Source organism: Canis aureus, chromosome 1 (genome assembly GCF_053574225.1).
Source record: "Canis aureus isolate CA01 chromosome 1, VMU_Caureus_v.1.0, whole genome shotgun sequence".
Classification (NCBI taxonomy): Eukaryota; Metazoa; Chordata; class Mammalia; order Carnivora; family Canidae; genus Canis; species Canis aureus.
Genome location: NC_135611.1, coordinates 28,233,004 through 28,260,601, shown reverse-complemented (window position 1 = coordinate 28,260,601; position 27,598 = coordinate 28,233,004). Strand labels below are relative to the sequence as shown.

Genomic DNA, 27,598 nt, shown 5'->3' with positions numbered 1-27,598 from the left:
AATGCATAAACATCTTTTGTCTAGCTCATAATTGATATTGTTCTTAATTCACTTTTTCTAAGTTGATTCCCCCCATATTCTTGTTAGATATCAAATATCTTACTAAACCTAGGATTGTATGCAAGTAAAATATATGCAGTGTCCAGCACAGTTCAGCAGATGCTTACTTTGTTCATCAGTTTATAGATATCACGAGATTAAAAATAGCTTAGCCATCTGCTAACTGACCAAACAATTTTAGTAGTGTGAAAGGGCGTGGTGGGGGAGAGGGATCTAGGGCCTAGGTATTCTGTCAGAGTGAGGCTCTGCAGAAACCACCTTGTGACCTCTTAATACTGAAACTTAAGAGTCAGTTCAAAATTAGGAAGAGATTTGGTGGAAGTTAAGCATAGCAGAGTCCCAATAGTAGGGGGTTTCCCAGAATATAGAGTGACAAAAGAATTTCAGCATTTTAATGTTCACTGAATGTTTTTAAAGAAAATATGTATAAAGATATAAATTCTATAAAACTTAATTACCATGCTATATATTTATGTACTATATAATGTGTAGCAAATGTTTCTAGAAATCAGTTTCAATTAATTAGCCTTTTATATTTTGCTCTCTAATTAGGAAAATCAATAGATTCTCAGTCATCTCGAAGTGAATCTGAAATTGTGCCAAAAGTTGCCAAAATGACTGTGTCTGGAAAGAAGCAAACTATGGGATTCGAAGTGCCTGGGTAAGTTTTTAAGCCTTCCCCCACTTTTTTTGGAAATTGGTATTGTCTTCCACTCAACTGTCAGAAAAGAGAACCTATTTTAATAAATTTTGCTATGTTGGTGATGTTAAAGTATCATGGGCCATCAGTGCGACATGATACAAAGAAAAGGGGATGATAAATTAGGCTTGATACCAAGTAATGTATGTTACTTAATCTATCTCACTGTCAGTTTTCTCATATGAATTAACTAATTTAGCAAAAACCCTCTATTTTGTGTAATCTAGCGCTCTGAGCTAGGTAATCCTTGTACCACTAGATGGCGTAGATAAGCAGTGTTTGAGAATTAAATGTGGTTGGTGAATCGTAATCATTAATTAAAAGTTCTTTTTCTAACTGTACTCTTTAAACTCTTTAAGATTTTCAGGTTGAATGAAATGGATCACTAGAACAAAGGCATAAAATACAAAATGAAACATATCTAGAATTTCAAATATGCTGAGAAATGATAGATCCCTACATTAGTAGCATTCATTTATTCTTATCACAATCTTGAGGATTTTCCCAGGAGTTTTTGTAGGCAAAGGAAGTTGGTTGCTTGAGGCTTAACAGCACAGTTTAAAAACATTAACTTTAAACCGCTTTAAAAATTTTCAGATTGTATAATCATTTCTTAAATCAGTTACTTATAGATTGCATATATTTTGTCTGTCATTTAGAAAGAAAATCATTATTATCAAATACAAACAAAAAATAGAGGATTTTAAAACAAATTCAAGAAATTTAAACCAAGCAGCTTTATTTTTTTTCTCCCTTACAACATTGTTTTATCTATTAAATTTCATGAGTCTTGGTTGTGAAGAATCTTAATGATCACTTAGTTTAATTTTTTTATTTTATAAAAGCAACACTTTACTAGATTCCAATTCAGTGAAGGAAAGAACTCCATAATCAGGACATAGTAGGTATTCAGTGTATGTTGAATGGATGAATGAAATTTTAGTGAGTGACATTTAATGAATTAAAATGAATGGCATTAAAAAAAAAAAATGAATGGCATTTTAATTTGGGTAACTTTAGCCCATTAAAATAATTTTGAGTCTGATTTATTTACCAAAAGCTTAATGTTGTCTTTTCTCTCTGAATTGGGGTTGGATTGTCAGAATCATAAATTCCTTTATTATTCCTAGATTATTTCCATTGAGAGGAAATAACTAAATAAATATACAATTCCTTATTCTAAGGATTTTATAATCTTATTGCAAAAGGTTTTGAAAGTCTTAGAAAGCAACATGCTATTTGCATAAGCCCAAATTAATGTATCATGTTAGAAGTAAATCATAGTTGTCTATGGGAATAACTATAAAAGATAATAGATAATAAATGATCAAGAGGGACACCTGGGTGGCTCAGTGGTTAAGCATTTCAGCTCTGGGTGTGATGGTGGGGCCCAGGAATTGAGTCCTACATCAGGCTCCCTGCGAGGAGCCTGCTTCTCTCTCTGCCTATGTCTCTGCCTTTCTCTCTGTGTTTCTCATGAATGAATGGGTAAAATCTTTGGGAAAAAAAAAGTGATCAAGAAAAAAAAATAGTAGTTATAAGTAAGTAATTCTTGACAACCTAACTCTATACTTCACAAGTATAATGCAAGCCTTTCAGAATCTTACAAGACTATATGCTTCATGAGGACAGGAACCATTAATTTTAATCAATGTATTTGTTTCATAGAACAGTTGTTTAAACATTTATTGATCAAAGTTATTGGGGAAATATTTTTTATCTTAAAAATAAACTTGGAAATATGTAAAGGTGAAAAAAACAGCCTGTGAGTCAATATTTTGATATAGCTCTAGAAAAGAACTCATTAGAACATTAGAGGTCTGTAGGTATAAGTCAGGATAATCAGAAATGTATAATAATATTGCTCAAGGACCAAGCTATATTTGTGTCAAATACTTATATAGGGTTTTTTTAGGAAGGTTATGTATACTAGGATAATACTTAAGCTGTTATTCTGATTTTATCTTGGAAAAGCACAGAGAAACATAATGAAACACTTCTGAGTCAAGATTTCAGCATTGTAAATACCTACATAGTGTGATTCCCAGTGGCAGCTCCTTAAAAAAGGGTAATGCACTACTAAGAAGAAATTAAAACAGCAAGGTTTTTCTGCACTAATATTTAAAGATAATAAATGCTTCTCTAGAAAAAGCTTATTTAAGTATAAATGATTAGAACCTTGCATAGAGAACAGATACTCTTAAATCTAAATTATTAGCTTCCCCGTCTCATTTAAGTAACTCAACAAGAAAAATTAAGCCTCTAGATTCATGTAGAAATATTTCCACTTTTGGAAAGATGATTTAGGAAAAAAACTAGAGTAGTTATTTTATAATAATAGATAAGTCTACAAAATTATATCAGCACCTGAAAAAAACATTCAACCAACTTAGTCTTTTTCTTTTCTTTTCTTTCTTTCTTTCTTTCTTTCTTTCTTTCTTTCTTTCTTTCTTTCTTTCTTTCTCTTTCTTTTCTTTCTTTCTTTCTTTCTTTCTTTCTTTCTTTCTTTCTTTCTTTCTTTCTTTCTTTTCTTTCTTTCTTTCTTTCTTTCTTTCTTTCTTTTCTTTTCTTTTCTTTTCTTTCTTCTTTCTTTCTCTTTCTTTTCTTCCTTGATTTAATTTATTTATTAATGAGAGGCCAAGAGAGGCAGAGACATAGACAGAAGGAGAAGCAGGCTACCTATAGGGAGCTTGAAGTGGGATTGGATCCCAGGACCCGGGGAGCCAAAGGCAGATGCTCAACCACTGAGCCACCCAAATGCCCCTAGTCTTTTTTTCATGTCAGTCAGTAATTACAGCCTTTCTAGGCCTCATCTTAGACATTTTTCAAAACCTTAAAATACTGAATTTTATTTTATAATATGTATAAGTTTTTACTAAGCACAGACTTACATATGATGCTTTTCTAATTACTTTAGTTATTTCCTTCTAACACTATACAGTTTAGTGAACTAATTTATATTTTACCTAGAAATTACTTGAATGTTTTCATGAAACCAAGAGAAAGGCAACCCTTTCGTGTTACTGAATTGCAAAAGAAATAATCAAGTCAGACCCAAGCCCTTCCAATGCTGGGCCGGCTGAGCTTCAGGTCTCTATCCACTCTGTCAACCATAGTTGTTCTTTCCCTTTTTTTTTTTTTAAAGACTTATTTATTTACTCATTAGAGAGAGAGGGAGAGACACAGGCAGAGAGAGAAGCAGGCTCTTCACAGGGAGCCTGATGTGGGACTGGATCCCCAGACCCAAGGTCACGCCCTGAGCTGAATCAACTGCTGAGCCACCCAGGCGTCCCAACCATAGTTGTCCTGCTTGTATCTCTTCTCCATACTGGAGTTAAATGCTTTCCTTTGAAGAAAAGCTTCTATAACTAAAAACAGATTTGAAACCAGAAATTGTGATTTCTCCCAGGTCTGATCAGAACCAGAGCCCTGGTTATTTTGGTTGAACACTTTTATGAGAATTTGTAGAGATTTGTTTGTTTGTTTTGACTTGCCTAAATGCAGATTTGTCATGTTTTGGTTTTAGAACTAGCTGTGGTCATTCAAATATTTGCAAATTACAGTCTAAGATTTCACTTAATTTAGCCTTTAGAATCCTTCAAAAGAACTGGAACCTTCTTCACACACTTAAGTTTGTTCCCTGTGGTTCTAGATGAAGCTAATCTAAGTGGTGTTAACGAATGAATGCCAAAATTGTTAGTAGAGATTTGCAAAAGCAAGAGAAAAGGGGAGAGTAGATATGAGGTTTTTAATGAAGTTGCAAATATAACTAATGTGACCCTTTCCTGAGGCCTAGGATGAAGGGTCTGAGTTGAGACATAAAAATGCCCCGAGAAGGGAAAAAGGAGTCTGCTTTTTGTTATAGTAGACAAGAGGAAAATAATGTACTGTTCTCATATAAACTGCTTTTTGTATGTAATTCTTTGCCAGTCTCAAATGGAGTTGGATAGAATTGGTTTCATTCTTAATAACTTGTAATTTAACCTGTTATTTGTCCAAATTCTGTTTATCTGTGTCACTGAAAGGAATGTAAGGTATATTGTAGTCTGATTGATTAGATCACATTACTGCTAGCCATCCATAGGATAGCACTGATACAGTTTCTGTAGGTAATGGTCAAAGAGCTTAATGAACTAAGGTCAGAGAGAATAAGTTATGCTAGATGGTCTTGTTTCTACTTTATGTATTGAGTCCCTCACTACATTATAAGCTTTTGGGATTAGTAGATAAATTTCTCATCTGCATCTTCTTTTCTTCTCAACATCAATGTCTAGTATAAGTTGTAATTTTTAGAAAATCAAGTATTTGTTTAGTTAATGAATTAAAAACTTCTTTGCTGAAAGTATTGAGAAAATGTAGACAGATAAGATATCTATCTCCCTTAAGGATAGTGTTTGAGCAAAAAAGATTAAAGTCTCTGTCCTGTTGGAAGAATGAGTTTGGGATAATTTTTTTTTTTTTAAATACTACTTTACCTCTGGGAACACTTTTAGTGCCAAGTTTTGTTTCGTTTTGTTTTTTAAAGATTTATTTATTTATTTATGATAGAGAGAGAGAGAGAGAGAGAGAGAGAGAGGCAGAGACACAGGAGGAGGGAGAAGCAGGCTCCATGCCGGGAGCCTGACGTGGGACTCAGTCCCGGGACTCCAGGATCGTGCCCTGGGCTGAAGGCGGCGCTAAACCGCTGAGCCACCCAGGGATCCCTTTTAGTGCCAAGTTTTACAAAATCTCTTCTTTATGCCATGTTTTGATAGGATCATATGGCTAAGGCTATGGCCTTGAATTCAGTTATTTTATGAGATATTTTCTTCTTATCTCAGCATTTGGTAGACTGTTTTTCTCCTGGGATCTTCTAAGTCTGTATTTGTGTGGTTTGTGTCTAGCTACTTAAAATTTCCACCTTAATAGGCTAGCCACTTAGTAGAGATCATTTTTGGTCTGCAAGTGTAAGGAATTAGAAGAGACAATTTCTCTGCCCTTCTGACATTAACAAGAGGATGTCAGTTGAGTTGGTTTAAACACTTTTTTCCTATCTCTGCTTTCTATAGAGTAACTGAAGAAAATGGTCATAGTTTCCACACACTTCAAAAAGAACATCTTAGTGAAGAAACCAGCATTGCTTCTTCTGATGTTCTTGACACTGTTTCTAAGTCAGTTCTCCCATCCCACACCATTCAAACATCAGAAGAGCAGAATTCACCATCAGTACCGGTGAAGAAATCTGGCAAGCTGAGGCAGCAAATAGATGTCAAAGCGGAACTGGAGAAGCGGCAAGGAGGGAAGCAGCTCCTCAACTTGGTGGTCATCGGTAATGCCCTTTAGTCCTCTGGATGGTCACTCACCTCTGCTTTAGCCTAGCAACCTCCTAGTGGCAGCGTGGACACTCGTTCCCACCCTTTGAGTTTCTGTGTTGGTGTAAATGGACACAAGCAAGGAGGCATTGCATCATGATGCTTTCTAGTCACTTTGTGGGGAATGATGCCAAGTTATCAAGGAGTTATTAGACTTGTGGCATTTTCATTTTGTGAATATTTTGAAAACGCCATATCTTACTGACAGTTTTAATTTCCAAAAGTCAAGGAAACTCCCCCCCTCTCTAAAGAGATACTCTTTTTTTTTTTCTCCATTTACTTTAACTATCTTTTGATAAAAATTGGTATTTATTACTCGAAACACTGACACGAATTATTGGATTACATATGCATGCAATGCCTCGATGTGAACAACGTCTGGAAAATGTACCTAGTATTAATCCTGAATCAATTTTCCTTAGGTCATGTTGATGCTGGGAAAAGTACTCTGATGGGCCATATGCTTTATCTTCTGGGTAATGTAAACAAAAGAACTATGCATAAGTATGAACAAGAGTCTAAAAAGGCTGGCAAAGCTTCGTTTGCATATGCATGGGTCTTGGATGAGACTGGCGAAGAAAGGGAAAGGTAGTCATTATATTTCAAAATTTTCAGTTTGCAATGATATATAATCTTTTAAATAAGTATGTAATATGTGTTGAATGAAACATGCCATGAAATATTTTAGAAACTTCTTTTAGAGGAAAGCTTTCAATTATTGGGGAAATATTTTTATTATAGTTTCCATTGAATCTGTATACATTTACTATTCCAAATTCTATGAGAATAGTTGAATTTTATCAAAAAAAAATTAAAACACGCACACAGTAAAAGGCAGTAAGAACCCTTTGTTAATTATTCTGTGGGAGAAGTTTCAGTTGTCCCTTCCCGAAATATGTCAAATTGACTTGATATTGAATTAAAATTACGAATGAGACTAAATTTTATAGAAGATAACTTTAAGGGAAGGTAACTTTTTGCAGTAAACTCTTTTCTGTCTGGAATTAAAATGACCAGTAAATTTAAATTATCACACTTAATTCATTTTTTATACTTTCTGTAGGATGTTTTTATAAGATAGAGTCAACAAACAAGTAATTAAACCTACCTCCTACCATGGAGATTTAGTCTGTTACCCCTGTATCTATTACTGTGCCCAATGCTAACTCTGCAGGAGAGAACAGCTACTCATAGACCTCTGGCCAAAGTATTTCTTTTGAAGTCTTTTTAGAGTGATCATATGTATCATGTTAGAATTGTCAGGGATCAGAGAGCCAATGGCACCTTTGTCAGGAAAGAAAGAAGGCACCTAAATAAGTGAATTGGCAGGTGTATCAACTGTGTCAAAATAATAATTAAGTCCTCTGAAAGTCCTCTGAAAGTCCTAAATCAACAAAGGAAGTATTCTGTGTTTCTTATCTTCCTTCTGAGTATGATTAGAGAATATATTTGGATTTTCATACTTTAAAAAAGGTGTATATTTACTTTCTTGGAGTCTTGAATAGTCTACATTAAAATATATAAGGTAATCTCAATAAAGGGGGTCACAATATTCCTCAGCTCTTGTGATAAACAGAATTGTATATCAGCGTGGGTTTTTTTTTCTTTTTGTAGGTGTCTTATTTATTCTTTATAGCATCACATGCTTGTTTTCCAACCCAGTAAGGAAAATTAGTTGGTGGCAAATTTTTGGAAAATGAATATTGGAAAACAGTGGAATTTTTGTATGATGTCAATGTTAGAAGAACAAATAATTTCCACCTATCAGCTTACCAAACGGATTATTAAAATACATGGCTCCTTAGTTACATTTGTGTCATCTGTTAAATAGGTAAAGAGATTGAGAATGGTATAATTTAAGTTAGGATGACTTGTTTGAATTAATATGTGAGTTGAACTGGCAGGTGAGCTAATTATTTAATTTCTGGAATAGTCAATAATTTTAGTGGGGTTTTTATTCTTTTTGATACTATATCTACTGGTTGGCTGTTATATTTTTGCTGCTAGTAGTTTTCTATTGCTCAGAATGATGCAATTTTAGAATATTTTATGGTTCTGTAGATAGCAGATGCTTCTAGTTACATAATAAGAATTTTAACTCACCAGTAGTAATAGTATTTCAGTAGTATTTCAAAAATACAGTGTGTTATATCCTACCATATTAAACATTTATAAATTGTTCTGCTCATATGTTGAACAGAAATTAGTATAATGAGGGATATTTATATCCCTAGGGTTACAAATGCAGACCAGACCTGGCTCCAAAGAGTGTGTTTTGGTCAAAGCAGTCTATGGAGAAGCTCAGAATGAGTCTTGGTTCATCAGTATTCTAGACAATTATTTGAGGATTATTAGAATTAAACATCATTTTCACCAGGTCAAATGGCCCATGGTTTCAGATTAAGTTAGAATGACTTGAGCAAGGAGACCCATGTGTTATTTCATTGCTCTGCTAGGGTATTATCAGAACAGTTGGTAGTAGAATGGAGTGCCCATTCATTACTCTGGACTGTTTGGGGCAAGCCAGGATGAATGATTACCCAGTTTATTGCCCACCCAATTTCCTTTTCCTGATGTCTAGAAAGACTCACTACCTTTGTAGACCCTCCCTGGGCTTTCTTATAATCCAAACCTACATTTTTTTTGGCTAAGAAGAGGCACTGTGTTGGTCTTCAAGAAGGACGAAACGGGATGTAAAACAAACTGTTGTTTAGTTCTCTCGACTTTTAAAAGTTTTGGTATCTCCTTTGATATTTCCTTTTTTCTAAATGTGGAACATTCTGACCTACCTTACAAATGAAAGTTTAGAAGTTTATTTTTATCATTAGTGAAGTATCTACATATGAAGATGAGGAAAACTGCCTCCATCCACTTTACCTTCTCTCATGGGCAGTATTTTCTGTTTTCTCTTCCAGAGGTGTCTCCATATATTTTTTTGTTCGTAGTCTACATAGCCTCTTACCCCCAGAAAAGGAATTGGGAAACATCCAGCATTTTTGTTAAGCTCTTGCTGTGTCCAAAATCTTATTTTAAAGGCATACACATGTAATTCTGTTAATTGCAGAAATTCTAGCTCCCAAGTGATAGCTTAATTAGTCAAAACAGTAGACTGTGTAATAAAATTCCCATTGTTTCTTAAGAATTCACTGTCAATTAGCCTATATTATTAAATGACTTAATCCATGGCACTGATTATTTCTATAGTATTTTCTAACCATTTTATGTTTTCTTTAAGGGGAGTAACAATGGATGTTGGTATGACAAAGTTTGAGACCACAACCAAAGTTATTACATTAATGGATGCTCCAGGCCATAAGGATTTCATTCCAAATATGATTACAGGAGCAGCCCAGGTACCAGATATTTCCTGAATTATAGTACACTGATTGTACATACAATTTCCTAATTCTGAGCTTATAATTCTGGGATTGTAACTTTTAAAGTATTTTGAAATTAAAAAATTTAACTTTTGAAAAAAAAGATTGTATTTTTATGATCTCATTGTTACTATATAAAACCTATTCTAATTATTATATAGATGCAAATTTATAAAAGCTATGAATTTCTTATAATAAAAATAATGGTAAAGTTCATGATGAAGTATAGCTTTATATTTCTTATTAATAAGTTGGAGTGAATATTTCAGTATCTGCCTTTTTACTGTATTTACATCCAAGGCCTATATCTTTTAAAAGTGCTGATTTATGCAGAAGTAGTGAAGCTTGGGAGTTTTGCCCTTGGGGTTTACTTTCTTTATAGGATTAAAAAACTTGCAATTTATAGAATTACATGATTCTTAAGGATACTGAAATCAAAGATAATAACTTTAAAATAATTAAAGCAATGAAAGAAAATAGCACTGCACCTAGAGGGCATGGATTTTTTAAAAATAAAAGATGATGAATAAAAGATTATTGGAAAATATAAAGAGTTCAAAAGTTTGCCTGTGTCAATTATTGGCAAAAAGTGTGACTTGGGCAGCTGGGGTGGCTTAGCGGTTTAGCGCTTGCCTTCGGCCCAGGGCATGATTCTGGAGACCCGGGATCGAGTCCCCACATCAGGCTCCCTGCATGGAGCCTGCTTCTCCCTCTGCCTGTGTCTCTGCCTCTTTCTCTCTGGATCTCTCATGAATAAAAAAAAAAAAAAAAAAAAAAAAAACTTAAAAAAAAAATGTGACTTAAGCAATTGACTGTTTTCTGAGTTCTTAACATCTATTTAAAAGGAATGTTAATATAAACATTTGTCAACCTAAAAAGGATATACAAATAAATTAGACTATATTAAAGATAAATGACAAAATATTCTATTTTAGGAAGTTGATATATAATTTATTATATATCAGAATATTAATTTAAGGTCCATGGACTGAACAATTAATGAAGATTGAAAAATAATAATCACTCTTGGTTGAGTGCCACATATGGGCTAGACACTCTGTTAGGTGTTTTGTATGCATTTAGTTTAATCCTTATGATGAAGGTGCATATTATCCCTATTTTATTTTACTTTTTTAAAAAAGATTTTAAGTAATCTCTACATCTACAGTGGGTCTTGAACCTACAACCCTGAGACCAAGAATTGCATGTTCTGTCTACTGAGCCATTCAGGTGCCCCATTCCTATTTTAAGTTAGTGTACTTCTCATTGAATTTACCAAAGAACACAATATATTTTTCTCTTTGTTTCTGTGGTGTATAAATTTACTTGGCCTGCTGTGTGCCGAGCGCTATGGTAGGCATTGTAGGGATATGATAACTAAGAAGCACATTTTGATAGTTTAATGGGAGAGGCAAACATCGAAATAAGCAGTTACAATGAAATTCTAGAATTCATTTTTTTGAATGTTTTTGAATCCTAGAATCTCAGAATCCAGAATAATCATAAAGATCGTTTATTCTAAACTCCTAATGGAATTAGGATAGGAAAAGATTTCAGTAATTATCTAATTGCATTCTGTTATATGACAAATGAAGAAAATAGGCTCAAAATATTAGAGAGCTTAGTGTACAAAGTACTGGGGTAGGCTGTTAGGGTTACAAAGAAGAGTGCAGGGTATGCTGCTTCTCAAGGAAATCATATAAAACATGTAAAAAGGAAAGGCTAACACAAATGTACTACAAGAAGAGTATACACAGTATACATAGGGAAAGATATCTGGTAGTGCTGAAAAGTCTTCCTTGGTAATATGTAGGCATTTGAGCTCCCAAAGACAAGCTGCTGCATGAAAGAATAGAGAAATTGCCCTGAAATTTTTTGGAGATGGTAATGAGAAAGAGAATTAGGAAGAGTACTTACTGCCTTAGATATCTTAATGCCAATCCAATGAATTTCAAATTTTAACCTAAAGAAATAAATACAATTTGATAGTTATTAGCAAAACCTGAATGGAAGGAGATTTACAGTTATCGAGTCTAGGATTTGGAAGGTCAGGCCTGGGTGCTTTTTTCTATAAACTACACTTACTCTTTACTGTTTCTGTGAAGTGAGTAAATGTTTTTTTCTTTTTTTAAGTTTTCATTTCAATTCCAGTTAGTAACATATGATGTAATATTATATTCAGGTGTACAATATTATCATTCCACATTTCCATAAAACACCTGTTACTCCTCACAACCAAGTGCACTTCTTTTTTTAAGTACTAATTTAAATTCCAGTTAATTAACATGCAGTGTAATATTAGTTTCAGGTGTACAATTTAACGATTCAGCACTTCGGTACAAGTTAATGATACCCAGCAAGATTAAACAATTTGTCTGAAGTGTGAGACCTGTTAGTACATGAGAGAGTCAGCTTTCAAATGGATTGCTCCAACTTGTGCTCTTAACCAAGAATTCTTGTTCAAAGAACTAGATCTCATTGAAGAAATTAGGGTTCAACGTTTTAAGTCATGAAGGAATGGGACTGAATGCTGAACTTAAGAGGAGAAGAAAGGCAGGAATATTTGGGTAAGGATAAATGGAAAAAGAACAGAAATCATAGTGTAAATTGCCCCCACCAAAGTATGTGGATGATGCTTCTAATTTAAATTATAAAGTTCTGTTCAGAGCAAAGTATCTGATAAATACTTACTTTATGACCATTTTATTTCTCATAATGGTGAAGATTATATGGCAGCGTATGTGAAATTCTTTAAAAATTGGATAGCATGAACATAAAATGTCATTGAGGAAACCACAAAGAGGAAAGCTATTATGGACTCTGTTCAAACCAAAAGGCTAGAGCGCTTCACGTGGTTGGAACGTAAGAAAGCAATTGTCCAGTACTGGTCTGAGGTGGCACAGGAGGGCACTGTTAGAGTTAGTCATTATAACCTGGATTAGAGAAAACCACATTTCTATTAGAACAGGCAGGCCTGCAGGGCAAAAACCACAGAAGGGAAAAAGAATGCTCCTTTAAAGAACGTCCTGACACTGTATCACCAGAAATACTTGAGAATGAAAGTAGAGGGAAACCTATGATTGCACTAACAGTTCTCTGCAGATTTTCAAAGACTGCATCCACATAATGCAAGTGAAGTCACACATAGTAGTATCAACATGAGCACCTGGGTGGCTCAGTTGGCTAATGTTCACCTTTGGCTCAGGTCATGATCTGGGGGTGCCGGGATCAAGCTCCTCATCTGGCTTCCTGCTCAGTGGGGAGTCTGCTTCTCCCCTGCTCGTGCTCTCTCTCTCTCTGTTCTCTTAATAAATAAATAAATAAAATCTTTAAAAAAAAAAAAGCGTCAACACCAAAGAATAGTGGGAACCCGTAAAACTAGTGTCAATAAGCTTAAATAGGAAAAGGCACTAGAGCTAAGGTTAGTTTTTTTCCTTCTTTTTTTGTGTTTAAATGGAGTGTGAGAGGTAAAATGTCTTTCACCTGATTCTCAAAATGCTCCAGAAAGGTTACCAAAATTCGTTAAGTCAAGGTTCTATTTCTCTGCAGTAGAGGGTGAATGAATGTCCTTTTTTTTATTTTGGATAACTCATTTATTCAAAGTTTTTCATCATTATAAATAGTACTCTGATAAACATTTTTGTTGACTTATCATTTTCTAGGATAAATTTCAGGAAGTGGAAGTAATAGGAAGCAAAATATGTATAATTTTAAGGCTCCTGAAACCCACTGTTGAAACTGCCCTCCAGAAAGCTTCCTTAAACAGGTGGTGCATAAGAATGCCCATCTCACTGCACTCTTACCTGTAGTAAATCATTCTTTTAAGTGTTGCTTATGTAACTTCTAGGAGTGGGAGAAGTAAGGAATATGTTCATGTATTTTTAATGTCCTTTTTTTTGGATTTCTAATGAATTTGAATTTTTTTCATGTTTCTTGGCCATTTCTATTTCTTTAGCAAATTGTTTGCTTGTACCCTTTAACTATTTTTCTGCAGAGCTGTGTCTTTCTTCCCTGTTTTCACCTGTAAAGTTCATAATAAGTTGATAACTTTTCCAAATGTCTCTCCCTGTTTACTTATGTTTTAACTGTGTTTATGTTTTTCCTCCTTTGCCTAGATATTTTAATTGTTATAAAATCAAATATGGGAATTTAAAAAATTCTTTATGTCATTATTTTTGGCCACATGCTAGTATTTTTTTATCCATCTGTGTAAGCCTTTTGATTTGTCTTGGGGTTCAGTGTCAGGTTAGAGTCTGCCTTTAAAATCTGACCACAACTGGGACGCCTTGGTGGCTCAGCAGTTGAGCATCTGCCTTTCAGCTCAGGGCGCGATCCCTGTCCTGGGATTGAGTCTCACTTTGGGCTCCCTGCCTGGAGCCTGCTTCTCCCATTGCCTGTGTCTCTGCCTCTCTCTGTGTGTCTCTCATGAGTAAATAAATAAAATAAAATCTGTATAAAAATAATTGACCACCATTAATCCACGAATCTAGCCTTTGAATTCAAATTAAAATGCTGTGATATTATTTCTAGTTTTGATTATTTCTTCTTCCTCAGGCGGATGTAGCCATTTTAGTTGTAGACGCCAGCAGGGGAGAGTTTGAAGCTGGATTTGAGACTGGGGGACAGACTCGAGAACACGGCCTCTTGGTTCGTTCTCTTGGAGTAACACAGCTTGCAGTTGCGGTCAATAAGATGGATCAGGTATTTGAAGGCGAATGAGCATTCATTTCGTTTCATATGTTAGTTAAGATGCTATTCTGCTTTATCAATGACCTCAGACATGACTAGTGTATATCTTATTAGTCTAGTGGTCATAATTAAAAGAGATAATTCATGACCCTCAATTAAATAAATGAGATACAAGTAAATTTTAAGCAAAAATGTATTCTGACTTTCAACATTAATTTTAAAATCTTAAAATTGCTTTTAGTTGTAAAATAATACTCAATTTATTTTAGTATAAAGAAACTTGAAATAACCAATATAGGTTGGAAATATATCCAATTCCCCTAACCCCCAACGAAATCTTTTAACTTTTTGTTTTGTGCGTCCACCTGGTTTATTTTTATAGATGAAAATATTGTTCTTCATAACATTGTGTTATGTATGATCTATCTGTTCTGTTAGCTCCTTTTTAAAAAAATTGGTAATGTTCTTGTGCATATTTCCAAGTAATTAACTTTTGTATGAACAGATTGTTTTTATAGCTTTATTCTAGTCCGTTTTAAAGATATATGTAACTTATTCAAGTAATCCCCTACTTCTGAATATTTCTAGGTGTGTGTGTGTGTGTGTGTGTGTGTGTGTGTGTGTATTTGGACATAGTTTATTCTGTGGAAATTTCTGGGTCCAAGGGCATATGCATTTTTAGACTTGCTGTATATATGATCAAAATTCCTTCAAGAAAAGTTCTAGTTATTTACTCTCAGCATATATGGTATATGCACTTTCCCACTTAACACTGCTGTTCTTAAATGGTTATTTTCCAATTTGATATTCAAAACATGTTTCTTTTTTTTAACCTACTTTTCAATGAATCTTAATATTTCAATATACTTTGTATATTAACCATTTATGTTTTTAATTTTTTTAATAAATTTATTTTTTATTGGTGTTCAATTTACCAACATACAGAATAACACCCAGTGCTCATCCCGTCAAGTGCCCACCCCAGTGCCCGTCACCCATTCACCCCCACCTCCCGCCCTCCTCCCCCTCCACCACCCCTAGTTCGTTTCCCAGAGTTAGCAGTTTTTATGTTCTGTCTCCCTTTCTGATATTTCCCACACATTTCTTCTCCCTTCCTTTATATTCCCTTTCACTATTATTTATATTCCCCAAATGAATGAGAACATATAATGTTTGTCCTTCTCCGACTGACTTACTTCACTCAGCATAATACCCTCCAGTTCCATCCACGTTGAAGCAAATGGTGGGTATTTGTCATTTCTAATGGCTGAGTAATATTCCATTGTATACATAAACCACATCTTCTTTATCCATTCATCTTTCGATGGACACCGAGGCTCCTTCCACAGTTTGGCTATTGTGGACATTGCTGCTAGAAACATCGGGGTGCAGGTGTCCCGGCGTTTCATTGCATCTGTATCTTTGGGGTAAATCCCCAGCAGTGCAATTGCTGGGTCGTAGGGCAGGTCTCTTTTTAACTCTTTGAGGAACCTCCACACAGTTTTCCAGAGTGGCTGCACCAGTTCACATTCCCACCAACAGTGTAGGAGTGTTCCCTTTTCTCCGCATCCTCTCCAACATTTGTGGTTTCCTGCCTTGTTAATGTTCCCCATTCTCACTGGTGTGAGGTGGTATCTCATTGTGGTTTTGATTTGTATTTCCCTGATGGCAAGTGATGCAGAGCATTTTCTCATGTGCATGTTGGCCATGTCTATGTCTTTCTCTGTGAGATTTCTGTTCATGTCTTTTGCCCATTTCATGATTGGATTGTTTCTTTCTTTGCTGTTGAGTTTAATAAGTTCTTTATAGATCTTGGAAACTAGCCCTTTATCTGACACGTCATTTGCAAATATCTTCTCCCATTCTGTAGGTTGTCTTTGAGTTTTGTTGACTGTATCCTTTGCTGTGCAAAAGCTTCTTATCTTGATGAAGTCCCAACTGTTCATTTTTGCTTTTGTTTCTTTTGCCTTCGTGGATGTATCTTGCAAGAAGTTACTGTGGCCGAGTTCAAAAAGGGTGTTGCCTGTGTTCTCCTCTAGGATTTTGATGGAATCTTGTCTCACATTTAGATCTTTCATCCATTTTGAGTTTATCTTTGTGTATGGTGAAAGAGAGTGGTCTAGTTTCATTCTTCTGCATGTGGATGTCCAATTTTCCCAGCACCATTTATTGAAGAGACTGTCTTTCTTCCAATGGATAGTCTTTCCTCCTTTATCGAATATTAGTTGACCATAAAGTTCAGGGTCCACTTCTGGGTTCTCTATTCTGTTCCATTGATCTATGTGTCTGTTTTTGTGCCAGTACCACACTGTCTTGATGACCACAGCTTTGTAGTACAACCTGAAATCTGGCATTGTGATGCCCCCAGATATGGTTTTCTTTTTTAAAATTCCCCTGGCTATTTGGAGTCTTTTCTGATTCCACACAAATCTTAAAATAATTTGTCCTAACTCTCTGAAGAAAGTCCATGGTATTTTGATAGGGATTGCATTAAACGTGTAAATTGCCCTGGGTATTATTGACATTTTCACAATATTAATTCTGCCAATCCATGAGCATGGAATATTTTTCCATCTCTTTGTGTCTTCCTCAGTTTCTTTCAGAAGTGTTCTATAGTTTTTAGGGTATAGATCCTTTACCTCTTTGGTTAGGTTTATTCCTAGGTTAGCATATTCTTATGCTTTTGGGTGCAATTGTAAATGGGATTGACTCCTTAATTTCTCTTTCTTCAGTCTCATTGTATAGAAATGCCACTGATTTCTGGGCATTGATTTTGTATCCTGCCACACTGCCAAATTGCTGTATGAGTTCTAGCAATCTTGGGGTGGAGGCTTTTGGGTTTTCTATGTAGAGTATCATGTCATCGGCGAAGAGGGAGAGTTTGACTTCTTCTTTGCCAATTTGAATGCCTTTAATGTCTTTTTGTTGTCTGATTGCTGAAGCTAGGACTTCCAGTACTATGTTGAATAGCAGTGGTGAGAGTGGACATCCCTGTCTTGTTCCTGATCTTAGGGGAAAGGCTCCCAGTGCTTTCCCATTGAGAATGATATTTGCTGTGGGCTTTTCATAGATGGCTTTTAAGATGTTGAGGAATGTTCCCTCTCTCCCTCCACTCTGAAGAGTTTTGATCAGGAATGGATGCTGTATTTTGTCAAATGCTTTCTCTGCATCTAAGGAGAGGATCATATGGTTCTTGGTTTTTCTCTTGCTGATATGATGAATCACATTGATTGTTTTACGAGTGTTGAACCAGCCTTGTGTCCCGGGGATAAATCCTACTTGGTCATGGTGAATAATTTTCTTAATGTACTGTTGGATCCTATTGGCTCGTATCTTGTTGAGAATTTTTGCATCCATGTTCATCAGGGATATTGGTCTGTAATTCTCCTTTTTGGTGGGGTCTTTGTCTGGTTTTGGAATTAAGGTGATGCTGGCCTCATAGAACGAATTTGGAAGTACTCCATCTCTTTCTGTCTTTCCAAACAGCTTTAGTAGAATAGGTATGGTTTCTTCTTTAAACGTTTGATAGAATTCTCCTGGGAAGCCATCTGGCCTTGGACTTTTGTGTCTTGGGAGGTTTTTGATGACTGCTTCAATTTCCTCCCTGGTTATTGGCTGTTCAGGTTTTCTATTTCTTCCTGTTCCAGTTTTGGTAGTTTGTGTAATTTTGGAATGATTTACATAATCTACTCGTGTTTGAAACTTACCAATTTTTAAGTATAATTATTGAAGATATTAATCCTTTATCTTGTCTTAGATCTTTTTCCCAATTTGTTATTTTACTTTTCATTTTGTGTGTTTTTGACATATATTCAAATTTAAAAGTATTTCCTTTTGATTCTTTATCCTTAGGTATTTTCTTATCCTGGGATCAGATACTTACCTACATTTTTTTCGATATACTTCTTTTACAGTATCATTATTACACATACCTTTTATTTTTCCCTAATATTTTAGTATGAAAAATTTCAAATAAAAGGAATAGAAAAAAGAATAGTAGAAAGAATTTTACAATAAATACTGTATTATACCCACTTCTTAAGATTCTCCGACATACTTATTCGCGTCTTAGTCTGTCTGCCCCATGTCCATCCTATTAATCCATTTTATTTTGACAAGAATTTCCAAGTAAGTTATATGTTGTTATACTTACCCCTAAATACTACAGCATGCAGAGTTCATATCACATATACATTTTTAGTCTATTTGGATTGGCAGGGGTGTATCAATATTTTTATTTTACTTCAGTAGTTGGTCTGAGCACAATTTAATAATTTTATTCACTCTGTCTCCTTAAATTTGAAGTGACTTATAGCATATACAAAAAGTTCTATGTGTATTGGAGTTTGTTTCTAGGCTTTCTGTTGTAGGAAAAGTTATTTTTAGATCATATTAATAGTAAGATCTGATATTCCAAATTTGAATTTTAGTAGATTTCATATTTAATATATTTTATAGTCTTCATTTTTTAATGTTTTATTGCAGAAATTTGTATTTTATATGTAGCATGGTCTGAAGCATAGTTTTAAAAATTGAATCTTTATCAGGTTAATTGGCAACAAGAAAGGTTTCAAGAGATTACTGGAAAACTTGGGCACTTTCTTAAGCAAGCAGGTTTTAAGGTAAGATAATTTTAAATTTATTTAGTTACTTTGATTTTAAATTTAGTTACTTTATTTAGTTACTTTAAGTCTCATCTTACTGATATAGGAGAAAATACTAATACAGATAGTTTGGTGTCCTTGTTTTTATTTCTGCCTGGTATCATGTATATCTTACGTTCTTTTCCTTACTTCAACAAGGAAAATTGCACATTTTATAAATTGGCTTGAATTTAACATAAATAAAAGACTTTTCTCCAGCTATTAAATTAGGTGGATAGGTTTAGCAAGGTCACAGAGGAATGGATACTATACGTCCACTACAGTAGAAACTAGTAGAGAGGAATTTCTCTAGCAAAATGTGAATGAAATATGTGTATGTTACCAGGTAAAAATGCTTGAGTGTTTTGGAACAAATTTGTAAGTTTTCCACAAAATCAAATTAGTTGAGAACTGTTGGATTAGATAACTTCAAGGCTGTAGTTCTATGATTTCTACTACTTTTTTAAAAGTACATAGTTGCTTTTGCAAACTTGGTGCAGCATGGTAATAGCCTTTTAACTTTTTGAAAGCAATGTTGTATTAAGTTTCGTATATTCAATCTTTTTTAATAGGAAAGTGATGTGGCTTTTATCCCTACAAGTGGTCTCAGTGGTGAAAATCTAATCACAAGATCTCAATCAGGTGAACTCACAAAATGGTATAAAGGACTATGTTTATTAGAACAAATTGGTAAGTACACTGCCATACTGATTTTAATGCATTATAAGCTTGATGTTGTTATTTAAAGTTCTTGATGGGAGACAGGTGATGTGTATGAAAAAGCATAGAGTTTATAGTCAGAAAAGCTAGTATAGTAGTTTTGAAATCGCCTGCAATATTTATTATTATTTTGTAATATTTTATTTATATATTCATGAAAGGCAGAGAGAGAGGCAGAGATATAGGCAAAGGGAAAAGCAGGCTCCCCTGGGGAACCCCATGTGGGACTCGATCCCAGGACCCAGGGATCACAACCTGAGCAGAAGAAGCTCAACCACTGAGCCACCCAGGTGTCCCTCACCTGCAGTATTTTTTTTTTCACCTGCAATATTTAAACTAATACTCAATTTTCTTTTAGTTAATGAGGTGCATGTGTATCCTGCCTAACCCATAGACTATTGTTGACATTAAATGAGATTATGTATATGGAAACATTTTATAAACTACAGAGTTATATGAAAGAGAGTCAATTTACTATTTGTAATTAAAAAAGAAAATTATTTTCTAGGAGACATGGGACTATAATGGGATGATTGGACCTTAGTCAAAAATTACTTTTACATTAAACCTTGTTTTTTTGCCATTTTTCCAGATTCCTTCAAGCCTCCTCAGAGATCTATTGATAAGCCTTTTAGATTATGTGTATCTGATGTTTTCAAAGGTAAGTGCTACTTCTATAGTGCTTCTTCAGTCTGGCCCCTGCTTTTCATTTTCTCTTTTCTCAGATAAAATTATTATACTGTCTTCATATTCTCCCTTCCCATGCCAATGTAAGGATCGTTGCCAAAGTAATCTTGAAATGCATAGTTTTAGTTACTTAACTCCCCTGCCCAGAAAAATCTTCAGTTTACTTCCGTTTACTTCATTTCCCCTGCTCATACTCATCCTCCAGGTATAGAACACACTTTTTCCTTTCTCTTCCTAGCTAGCCTCCTGTTTTGTTTTTGTTTTTTTTTGTTTGTTTGTTTTGTTTTCCCTCTCTTTAGATCTCTTTGGTTTTTGTATCCTTCAGCCAAATGGATTGTTACAATTTCTTAACCACATAGAGTCTTTGTTGCCACTCTGGCTAGCCAATGTTTTGCTCTTCTTTTTATTTCCTTGCCCTTTTCTAGGAGTCTGGGTCTGGGTCTGTTTGGGAGATAGATACCATACATAGGTAAAAAGAGAAATTTAATATAAAGAAATATTAATATGATAAAAGAGTGGCTGTAAGATAAGAGGAAACTGTCTGGTACTGGAGGGCTGAGGAAGAGTATGCAAAGAAAGAAGGCCATGTTGGGGAAGGTGTATAAAATACCTGAGCGTACATCCAATTTAATGCATACAAGACCCTGTTTAGAAAACTATAATATAGAAATGGAGTCTAAATAAATAAATAAATTAATTAATAAATAAACGTATAACATAAATGTTGAAATAATTAGATATCAGTGGTCTCCCAATCCCCCGTTATCCCGGAGCGGGCAGTGCAGAGTGGATTTGGAACTGAGCAGCAATAAATTGGTAACTGATGGGCTCACCCACACATGTACTCTGAGGTGCCCTCTTTGTTCTCTGTCCTCTGTCATTGCATTGTTCGTGCAGTATTGTAATTGTTTCTGTGCTTTTTATTTAACTTAGATTTTGAAATCCTTAAAGGCAAGTACTGTCTCCTCTATGTCTTTGTCTGCAGGATCTAGCTCAGTGCCTGACCCATAATATATGCTTAATAAATGTTTAATAAATGGATGAGTGAAGGTGCTTCCCAGAAAATCCTTCAATGAAATTGAAATGAATTATTATTATTATTATTATTATTATTATTATTATTATTATTACTACTGGCTTCCCAATTCTAGTAGAAGAAATATGGTAATGCTCATTAAAATGCCTGTTATCTATTTAAAATACAAAATACAAAGAATTAACAATAGTTGCTGACTCTGCTTTTTCACCTTCTGTTCTCTGTCTTCAGACTGCTTCCTGGCTTCTGCTTACAGAAGTGTTACCAAATGACTCTTTGGTTGCCAAAGTGAAAACACATTTTTCAGTTCTATCTTATTTCCACCTTACTTGAATTTGGCATTACTTCTGAGGCTGGCGGCCATATCCGTCTTGAAACTTTTCTCCCTTGGTTTCTGTGACCCACTTTCTCCTGCTATCCTATTTCTCTGACTTCTCTGTATCTTCTTTTTCTGTTCTGTTGCTTCAGTCTTTTTCTTAGTCTACATGGTGTTTTCAGACAGACATCCATGGCTCATCTACCTCCTATGTCTTGATGCTTCCCAGATTTCGATTTTTTTTTTTTTTTTTTTTTTTTTTGCTTCCCCGATTTCCAACTCAGGTGTCTTTTCACTCTCTGTGCTATTGCTGGACATCTCCACAGAAAGTGTGCTCCTAGGGTTCCATTCTCATGGAATTTGATGTGACTGGTGCCCCCTGAAATGCATCTTCTCGACTGGTGCCCCCTGAAACGCATCTTCTCCCACCTGTATGCCTTGTAGACACTTCAAGTTTACCGAGGCTAAATGGATTTTGTTGTTTAATTTCCTATCTCACATTTAATGCCACTGTCATCATAGACTTCTTCCTTTTGCCATTATCTATCATCTACCTTATTCCCAAACTCTTGAGTTTACTTCCTATCTGCAGTGTGTACATTTCCCCCATCAACCTCTCCTCCTTTCTGACACAAAAATACCATCGCGTCACTTCTCTGTTCACAGTTCTTCACTGGCTTCCTGTTCTTTAACTGAGGATGGAATTCCAGCCTTGAGCATGATTTATGAGGCCCCTTTATCGTTTGTCTCTTGCCTGTCCCTGTTGCCTCATGTCTTGCCTTTTCCTCCTTATTGCACATGGTCCCATAAACATTTCACATAAAAGACACATGGGTCTTAGCACATGTCACATGTGATTATGACTCTATGCCTGTGCACAGTCTCCTGGGTCAGCAGTGTTTCCTCCTTCCCCCTACCCTTATATACAGCCACATGCTAAACTCCTGTTCTTTCTCCTTCTGAGTGCCCAGCTAGTACAGTCATTCCCTCTCATGGATTCTTTGGAGTACCTTCTTCTATTCTCATTGTACATTCTAAATAAATTTGTCTCTGGACAGTGTAATCATTTTTGTCTTTCTCTTCACTAGAGTAAACCCTTTATGGGTAGTGGCTTACATTTTCATCTTTTTATCCCTAGTGGTTACATGGCTTGGTATGGAGTAAATGCTCAGTAATTATTCAAAAAAAGAATGAATCTCACTTTTTGTAACATGAAAGTTTTTATTTGTAAGAAAGTCTAGAGTAGAATGTGGGATGCCATATTTAGTAGATATGTTAAAAATTCTGAAATGATCTTTGCTTAATGTTCATTGCACTGCTAGTTTTATGTAACTCCCAGGTGTAACCAACAGCGATCATCAGGTAACATTGCTATGTGAATTGTAAGATTTGGTCATGTTTTGCAGATCAAGGATCTGGATTTTGTGTAACTGGTAAAATTGAAGCTGGTTATATCCAGACTGGTGACCGACTACTAGCAATGCCTCCTAACGAAACTTGTACTGCAAAAGGTATTCCTCTGCGAGATTCTTTTGCTAAAAACCTTCAAGTTGAGACAGCAGATTTTTAAAAGTAGTTTAGTTATTAACTCCTGAGTGAATAACCTCTTAGTGAAATTGTAACTGACTGTCAAAATGATACTAACTGTTGAAGATAAAAATGTGAAAACATTAAACGATTTTTTCTGTTGTGACTATGTGTATATAAATGTACATAGAACATTCAAACTGTGGTGGCATTTCTTCTTTTTTTTTTTTCTGACACTAATTCAAAAAGCCTGGTTAGGATTTAACCAGATGTATAGACACCTGACAGATACATTTAAAATAGTATTCAGTAGCAGAAATTAAATCTAACCCCATCCTGGCACTGAACAGTGAGTAACAAAGCAGACCGCTTGCTACTGTGTTGTTTTAAAACGTATATTTCAGAATTACTATAAGGTAACAGCTTTGATCGTGTTTATACCAAAAAAATATTTTTGCACTGAGACCTAAGAAAATAAGATGCAAATGCAAAGAATCCTAATGTTGAAAAGAGAAATTGAGCTAATGTGCCAGTTACTGCTTTCCCACATGTAATATATGACCTTTCATAATGAACAATAACATTTCTATCTTTGAATCCTTTGCTCTTACAAGTGTATGTGTTATTCTTTCTGAATTCTGCTTGAAAGTTTATAATTCTGTATTTATCTTAATCTAGCTTCCAGCTAAGCCTCCAACTTCAACATAAAACTGATGATATGTTTTATACTATAGTAGTAATATAATAATTTATAGCAATTTTAAGCTAAAATATAGTGGGAATGTTAAAAAATTTTAGATTTCAGTGCTTTTCCTCTATCTCTCTCTCTCTTTTTTTTTTTTTAATTTATTTATTTATTTTGGAGAGGATGAGTGGGAGGGGCAGAAGGAGAGGGAGAGAGAATCCCAAGCAGATTCCCCGCTGAGCCTGGAGCCCAGCACAGGTCTCTGTCTCAGGACTCTGTGATCACAACCTGAGCTGAAATCAAGAGTCAAGTATTTAACGACTGAGCCACTCAGACACCTTTCCTCTGTTACACTTATTTATAGTTTATATGCAGAGTTGTACCTGACTGGTTTATAAATTTGAATGTACATTTTGTTTGAATTATTTTGCTTACTTTAAAAGTTGATTTCTTAAAGATTATAAGAAATTAATATCTTTTTAGGTAACAATTTAAAGAATAAGGGAATGAAAGCCAAAGTTACTTCCATTTTATTTTTTTCTTTCTGCTTGCCTACGGATTGTGAAACTTCTGTTTAGATAAAGAGTAATGCACACATTGAAAAAAAGATTTATTTATTTATTTATTTTAGAGAGAGAGCACAAGAGCATAAGTGGAGGGAAGGATAGAGGGAGAGAGAATTTCAAGCAGACTCCTCACTGAGCGCAGAGCCCAAGGCTTGATCTCACAACCCTGAGATCATAACCTGAGCCAAAACCAAGAGTCAGATGCTCAACCCACTGAGCCACCAGGCACCCCAATAATGCATGCTTTTTATACAAGAATCATTTTCCATCAACCTATTGTTTGCAAGTTCAGATCTCTGCTTTTGTTTTTTAAAGTGATCAAGAACTACAACATTTTTGACATACTAATTTCTTTGTTAATGAGGTCTTTTGAGAACAGGAATTTTTAATAATCTATAGGCATGAATTAAAACCATGATCCTAAAATTATCATAGACTTTACAGATTGGCTCTTTTGTGACCTCCAAAATCATACTTTACCTCTGAAAGTACCACATTCTTTCTCTCTCTCCTTCCTGTCCCTTACCCATCAGGAAAACTCTAACCATTTATCTTTAGTCTTAAGGAGAAGCTGTATCAGAAGCACCTGAGATCATACTCCACTCCTTGACGGCCACTCTTGTAACCCAGCTTTGGAGGTTCTCAGTTCTTAATTTCTAACTCTTGCTTTTGCTTAATTTACTTGATTGTTCAATGCACCCTTCTATCTCAACAATTCTGTCACTAACCAGTAGTATCCTAAAAGAGAGAAAGGACTAAATCTGCTACCAATAAATGGAAATTCTAAATTAAGTTTTCATTTTATTAATGTATCAGGTTTATGGACTGTTAAAAAAGAACTTCTTTGTATGATGTCTGTCCAAGGAAGAGGGTCCTTAAGAAGATGAGTATTATATATAGGACAGTCTAACATATTTAAAGAGAGAAAATCAGATTATAGATTTCCCCTAAAAAATTTTATATTGCTTGTTGAACATCTAGTATGAAAACTCTTCAGAATCCTAAGCTAAAGGCAATCTCTGTTAAGTGTAAGTAGCTAGCCTCTGTCTTCAGTTCCACATTTCATAGCAAAAATCAGATGTGGTCACTTTAAGTTTACATTTTAAAACTAAATTTCATTAGTTGAAAATTTAACAAATACTTCTTGATATCATAATTGTTAACATTTTTTGGAATCAAGAACCTCTTTGATGCCTTGATGAAAGTTATGGCCCTCCTAGGATTAGTGCGAATGTGTACATAAATAAAATTTTACATAAAACTGTAGATTGTCTCAGAGCTCTTCAGAGTTCTCCCTGAACTCATAAAAAGTCTGAAAGAAACTTATTTAAGAGTTTCTTAAGAGCATGCTACATGGGAAAAATAAGTATTTTGAGAAAGATACGGATGAATTATAGTTTACTAAAATCATGTCAGTTAAGAACTTTTTCTCAGTGGTCAGCCCATGCATGTACTGTCTTCATCAAAACGCTCAAGTTCTGGCAGCCTGGGTGGCTCAGCAGCTTAGCGCTGCCGTCAGCCCAGGGTGTGACCCTGGAGACCCGGGATCAAGTCCCGCATTGGGCTCCCTGCAAGGAGCCTGCTTCTCCCTCTGCCTCTGTCTCTCTCTCTCTTTATCTCTGTATCTCCCATGAATAAATAAATAAAATCTTTAAAAAACAAAAAACAATAAAACTTCAGGTTCTAGTGGAAAGAAACTTATCCCATCAATTGCCTCTCAGAATCAGGAAATATGAGATACCTTTTAAAAGCTTTTGAATAAGGTAGCTGAGTAGTACCCTTTGTAATTGTTCTCCAGGATTATCTCTAGGTAATAAAAGTATATAGCAACACCTGAGATTATTTTTAAATTAAATTCCTGCACTTTTCATATAACCAGTTATCATTGTGTATCTCTCTGGAAAGTATTTCTTTTGAGCCAGGAGTAGTGAAGGGGCCTGTCAAGAGCACAATCTGAGCAGTGATGCCCAAAGGATTACTCAGAGAACTCAGGTGATTGTTTGTTTAGGTGGTTGTCTAATTAAAAGCAGAGTTCAAGAGAATAAAATATAAGTGGGCACCTTCTTTAGTCCCCTATTTTATGTTATCAAGTCATTTGAGCTGCATTATTATGCATGCAGTTATAAGAGAACTGTTTGGGGTATGTTTAATGAATATACAGGTTTTATAAATGAGTTTTAAAATCTTTATTAATTAAGCAGAAATAGGCCTTTTTTTTTGACAAATACAAGTCACTTTATGTTTAGGGTGGTGTTCTAGAAGAATTAAGTCTAGAGGAAGTGTGTTTTCCTCAACGCTCACAGTTACACTTCTCATTCTCAATCCATTCATATTGAAAATGATGAGTAGTGACTGATGAGGCATAAATCAGCCAAGCTCTCTTGGTTATGGTTCGATATTGAGGTGTGTCACTGTATGCTTTGGTTTTTACTCATTTCCAGGAATCACTCTGCACGATGAACCGGTCGACTGGGCGGCAGCAGGTGATCATGTTAGTCTTACGTTAGTTGGGATGGATATCATCAAAATCAAGTGAGTGAGAAAATGAGTTTAAGTGACCATTGTTTTGGATATGGGACCTCAAAACATAGGTTTTGCTATTCACCTGCTAAACTGAAAGGAGTATTAATTTCAGATTTCATTTGGCCAAACATAGGCACTTGTAGAAGTGTAAGAATGATGAACAAAACCTACTTAAAACTGAAATTAATACATAACAGCATATGTACTTGTCATGTTCTTTGAATGAAAACTATTAGGTATGAAAGTGTTACAGTGTTAATAATGGTTATAAAGCTATGCTTTAGCCCAAAGGGGTATTTAGAAAAAGTTACCAACTTACTTGATTGTTTCACTTTGTAAATGATTTTAGAGGTATTCCTATTGGATGTATATTTATTTATCCTTCAACTACCTTCTTTTTTTTATTTTGTCTCATTACAGTGTTGGTTGCATATTTTGTGGCCCCAAAGAGCCCATTAAATCTTGCACTCGTTTCAGAGCTCGAATCCTCATCTTTAATATTGAAATTCCTATTACTAAAGGATTTCCTGTAAGTTTCAAAATGTTTGTTATTGTAACTTCAAAGTTAACTTCGAAGTAACTTCATCCTAAAAAGTAGTAACTTATTTTATAAGCAAGAATGCTACAGTTATTTTCAACTAACATCTTAATACTCTAATCCAGAAAAATATATTAGATTTTGAAAGTCATTTTTATTTTTTTATTTTGGTCGTTGAAC

General features: G+C 34.9%; 1 protein-coding gene across 4 annotated transcripts in view; it reads left to right on the top strand.

Moving 5' to 3' along the window:
* The window catches only part of HBS1L (HBS1 like translational GTPase), an 86,830-nt gene that overhangs the window by 47,820 nt on the left and 11,412 nt on the right, over positions 1–27,598 (top strand). For 3 of the 4 annotated variants that reach the window (XM_077893950.1, XM_077893921.1, XM_077893960.1), the window contains 11 exons: positions 613–721; positions 5,809–6,068; positions 6,534–6,699; positions 9,347–9,464; positions 14,043–14,189; positions 18,725–18,799; positions 19,393–19,510; positions 20,133–20,201; positions 22,986–23,090; positions 26,799–26,889; positions 27,301–27,409. In XM_077893950.1, coding sequence (XP_077750076.1) covers positions 613–721; positions 5,809–6,068; positions 6,534–6,699; positions 9,347–9,464; positions 14,043–14,189; positions 18,725–18,799; positions 19,393–19,510; positions 20,133–20,201; positions 22,986–23,090; positions 26,799–26,889; positions 27,301–27,409 — 1,367 coding nt within the window. The remainder of the gene's footprint in view (positions 1–612; positions 722–5,808; positions 6,069–6,533; positions 6,700–9,346; positions 9,465–14,042; positions 14,190–18,724; positions 18,800–19,392; positions 19,511–20,132; positions 20,202–22,985; positions 23,091–26,798; positions 26,890–27,300; positions 27,410–27,598) is intronic. The other variant, XM_077893931.1, reaches the window with a different exon arrangement.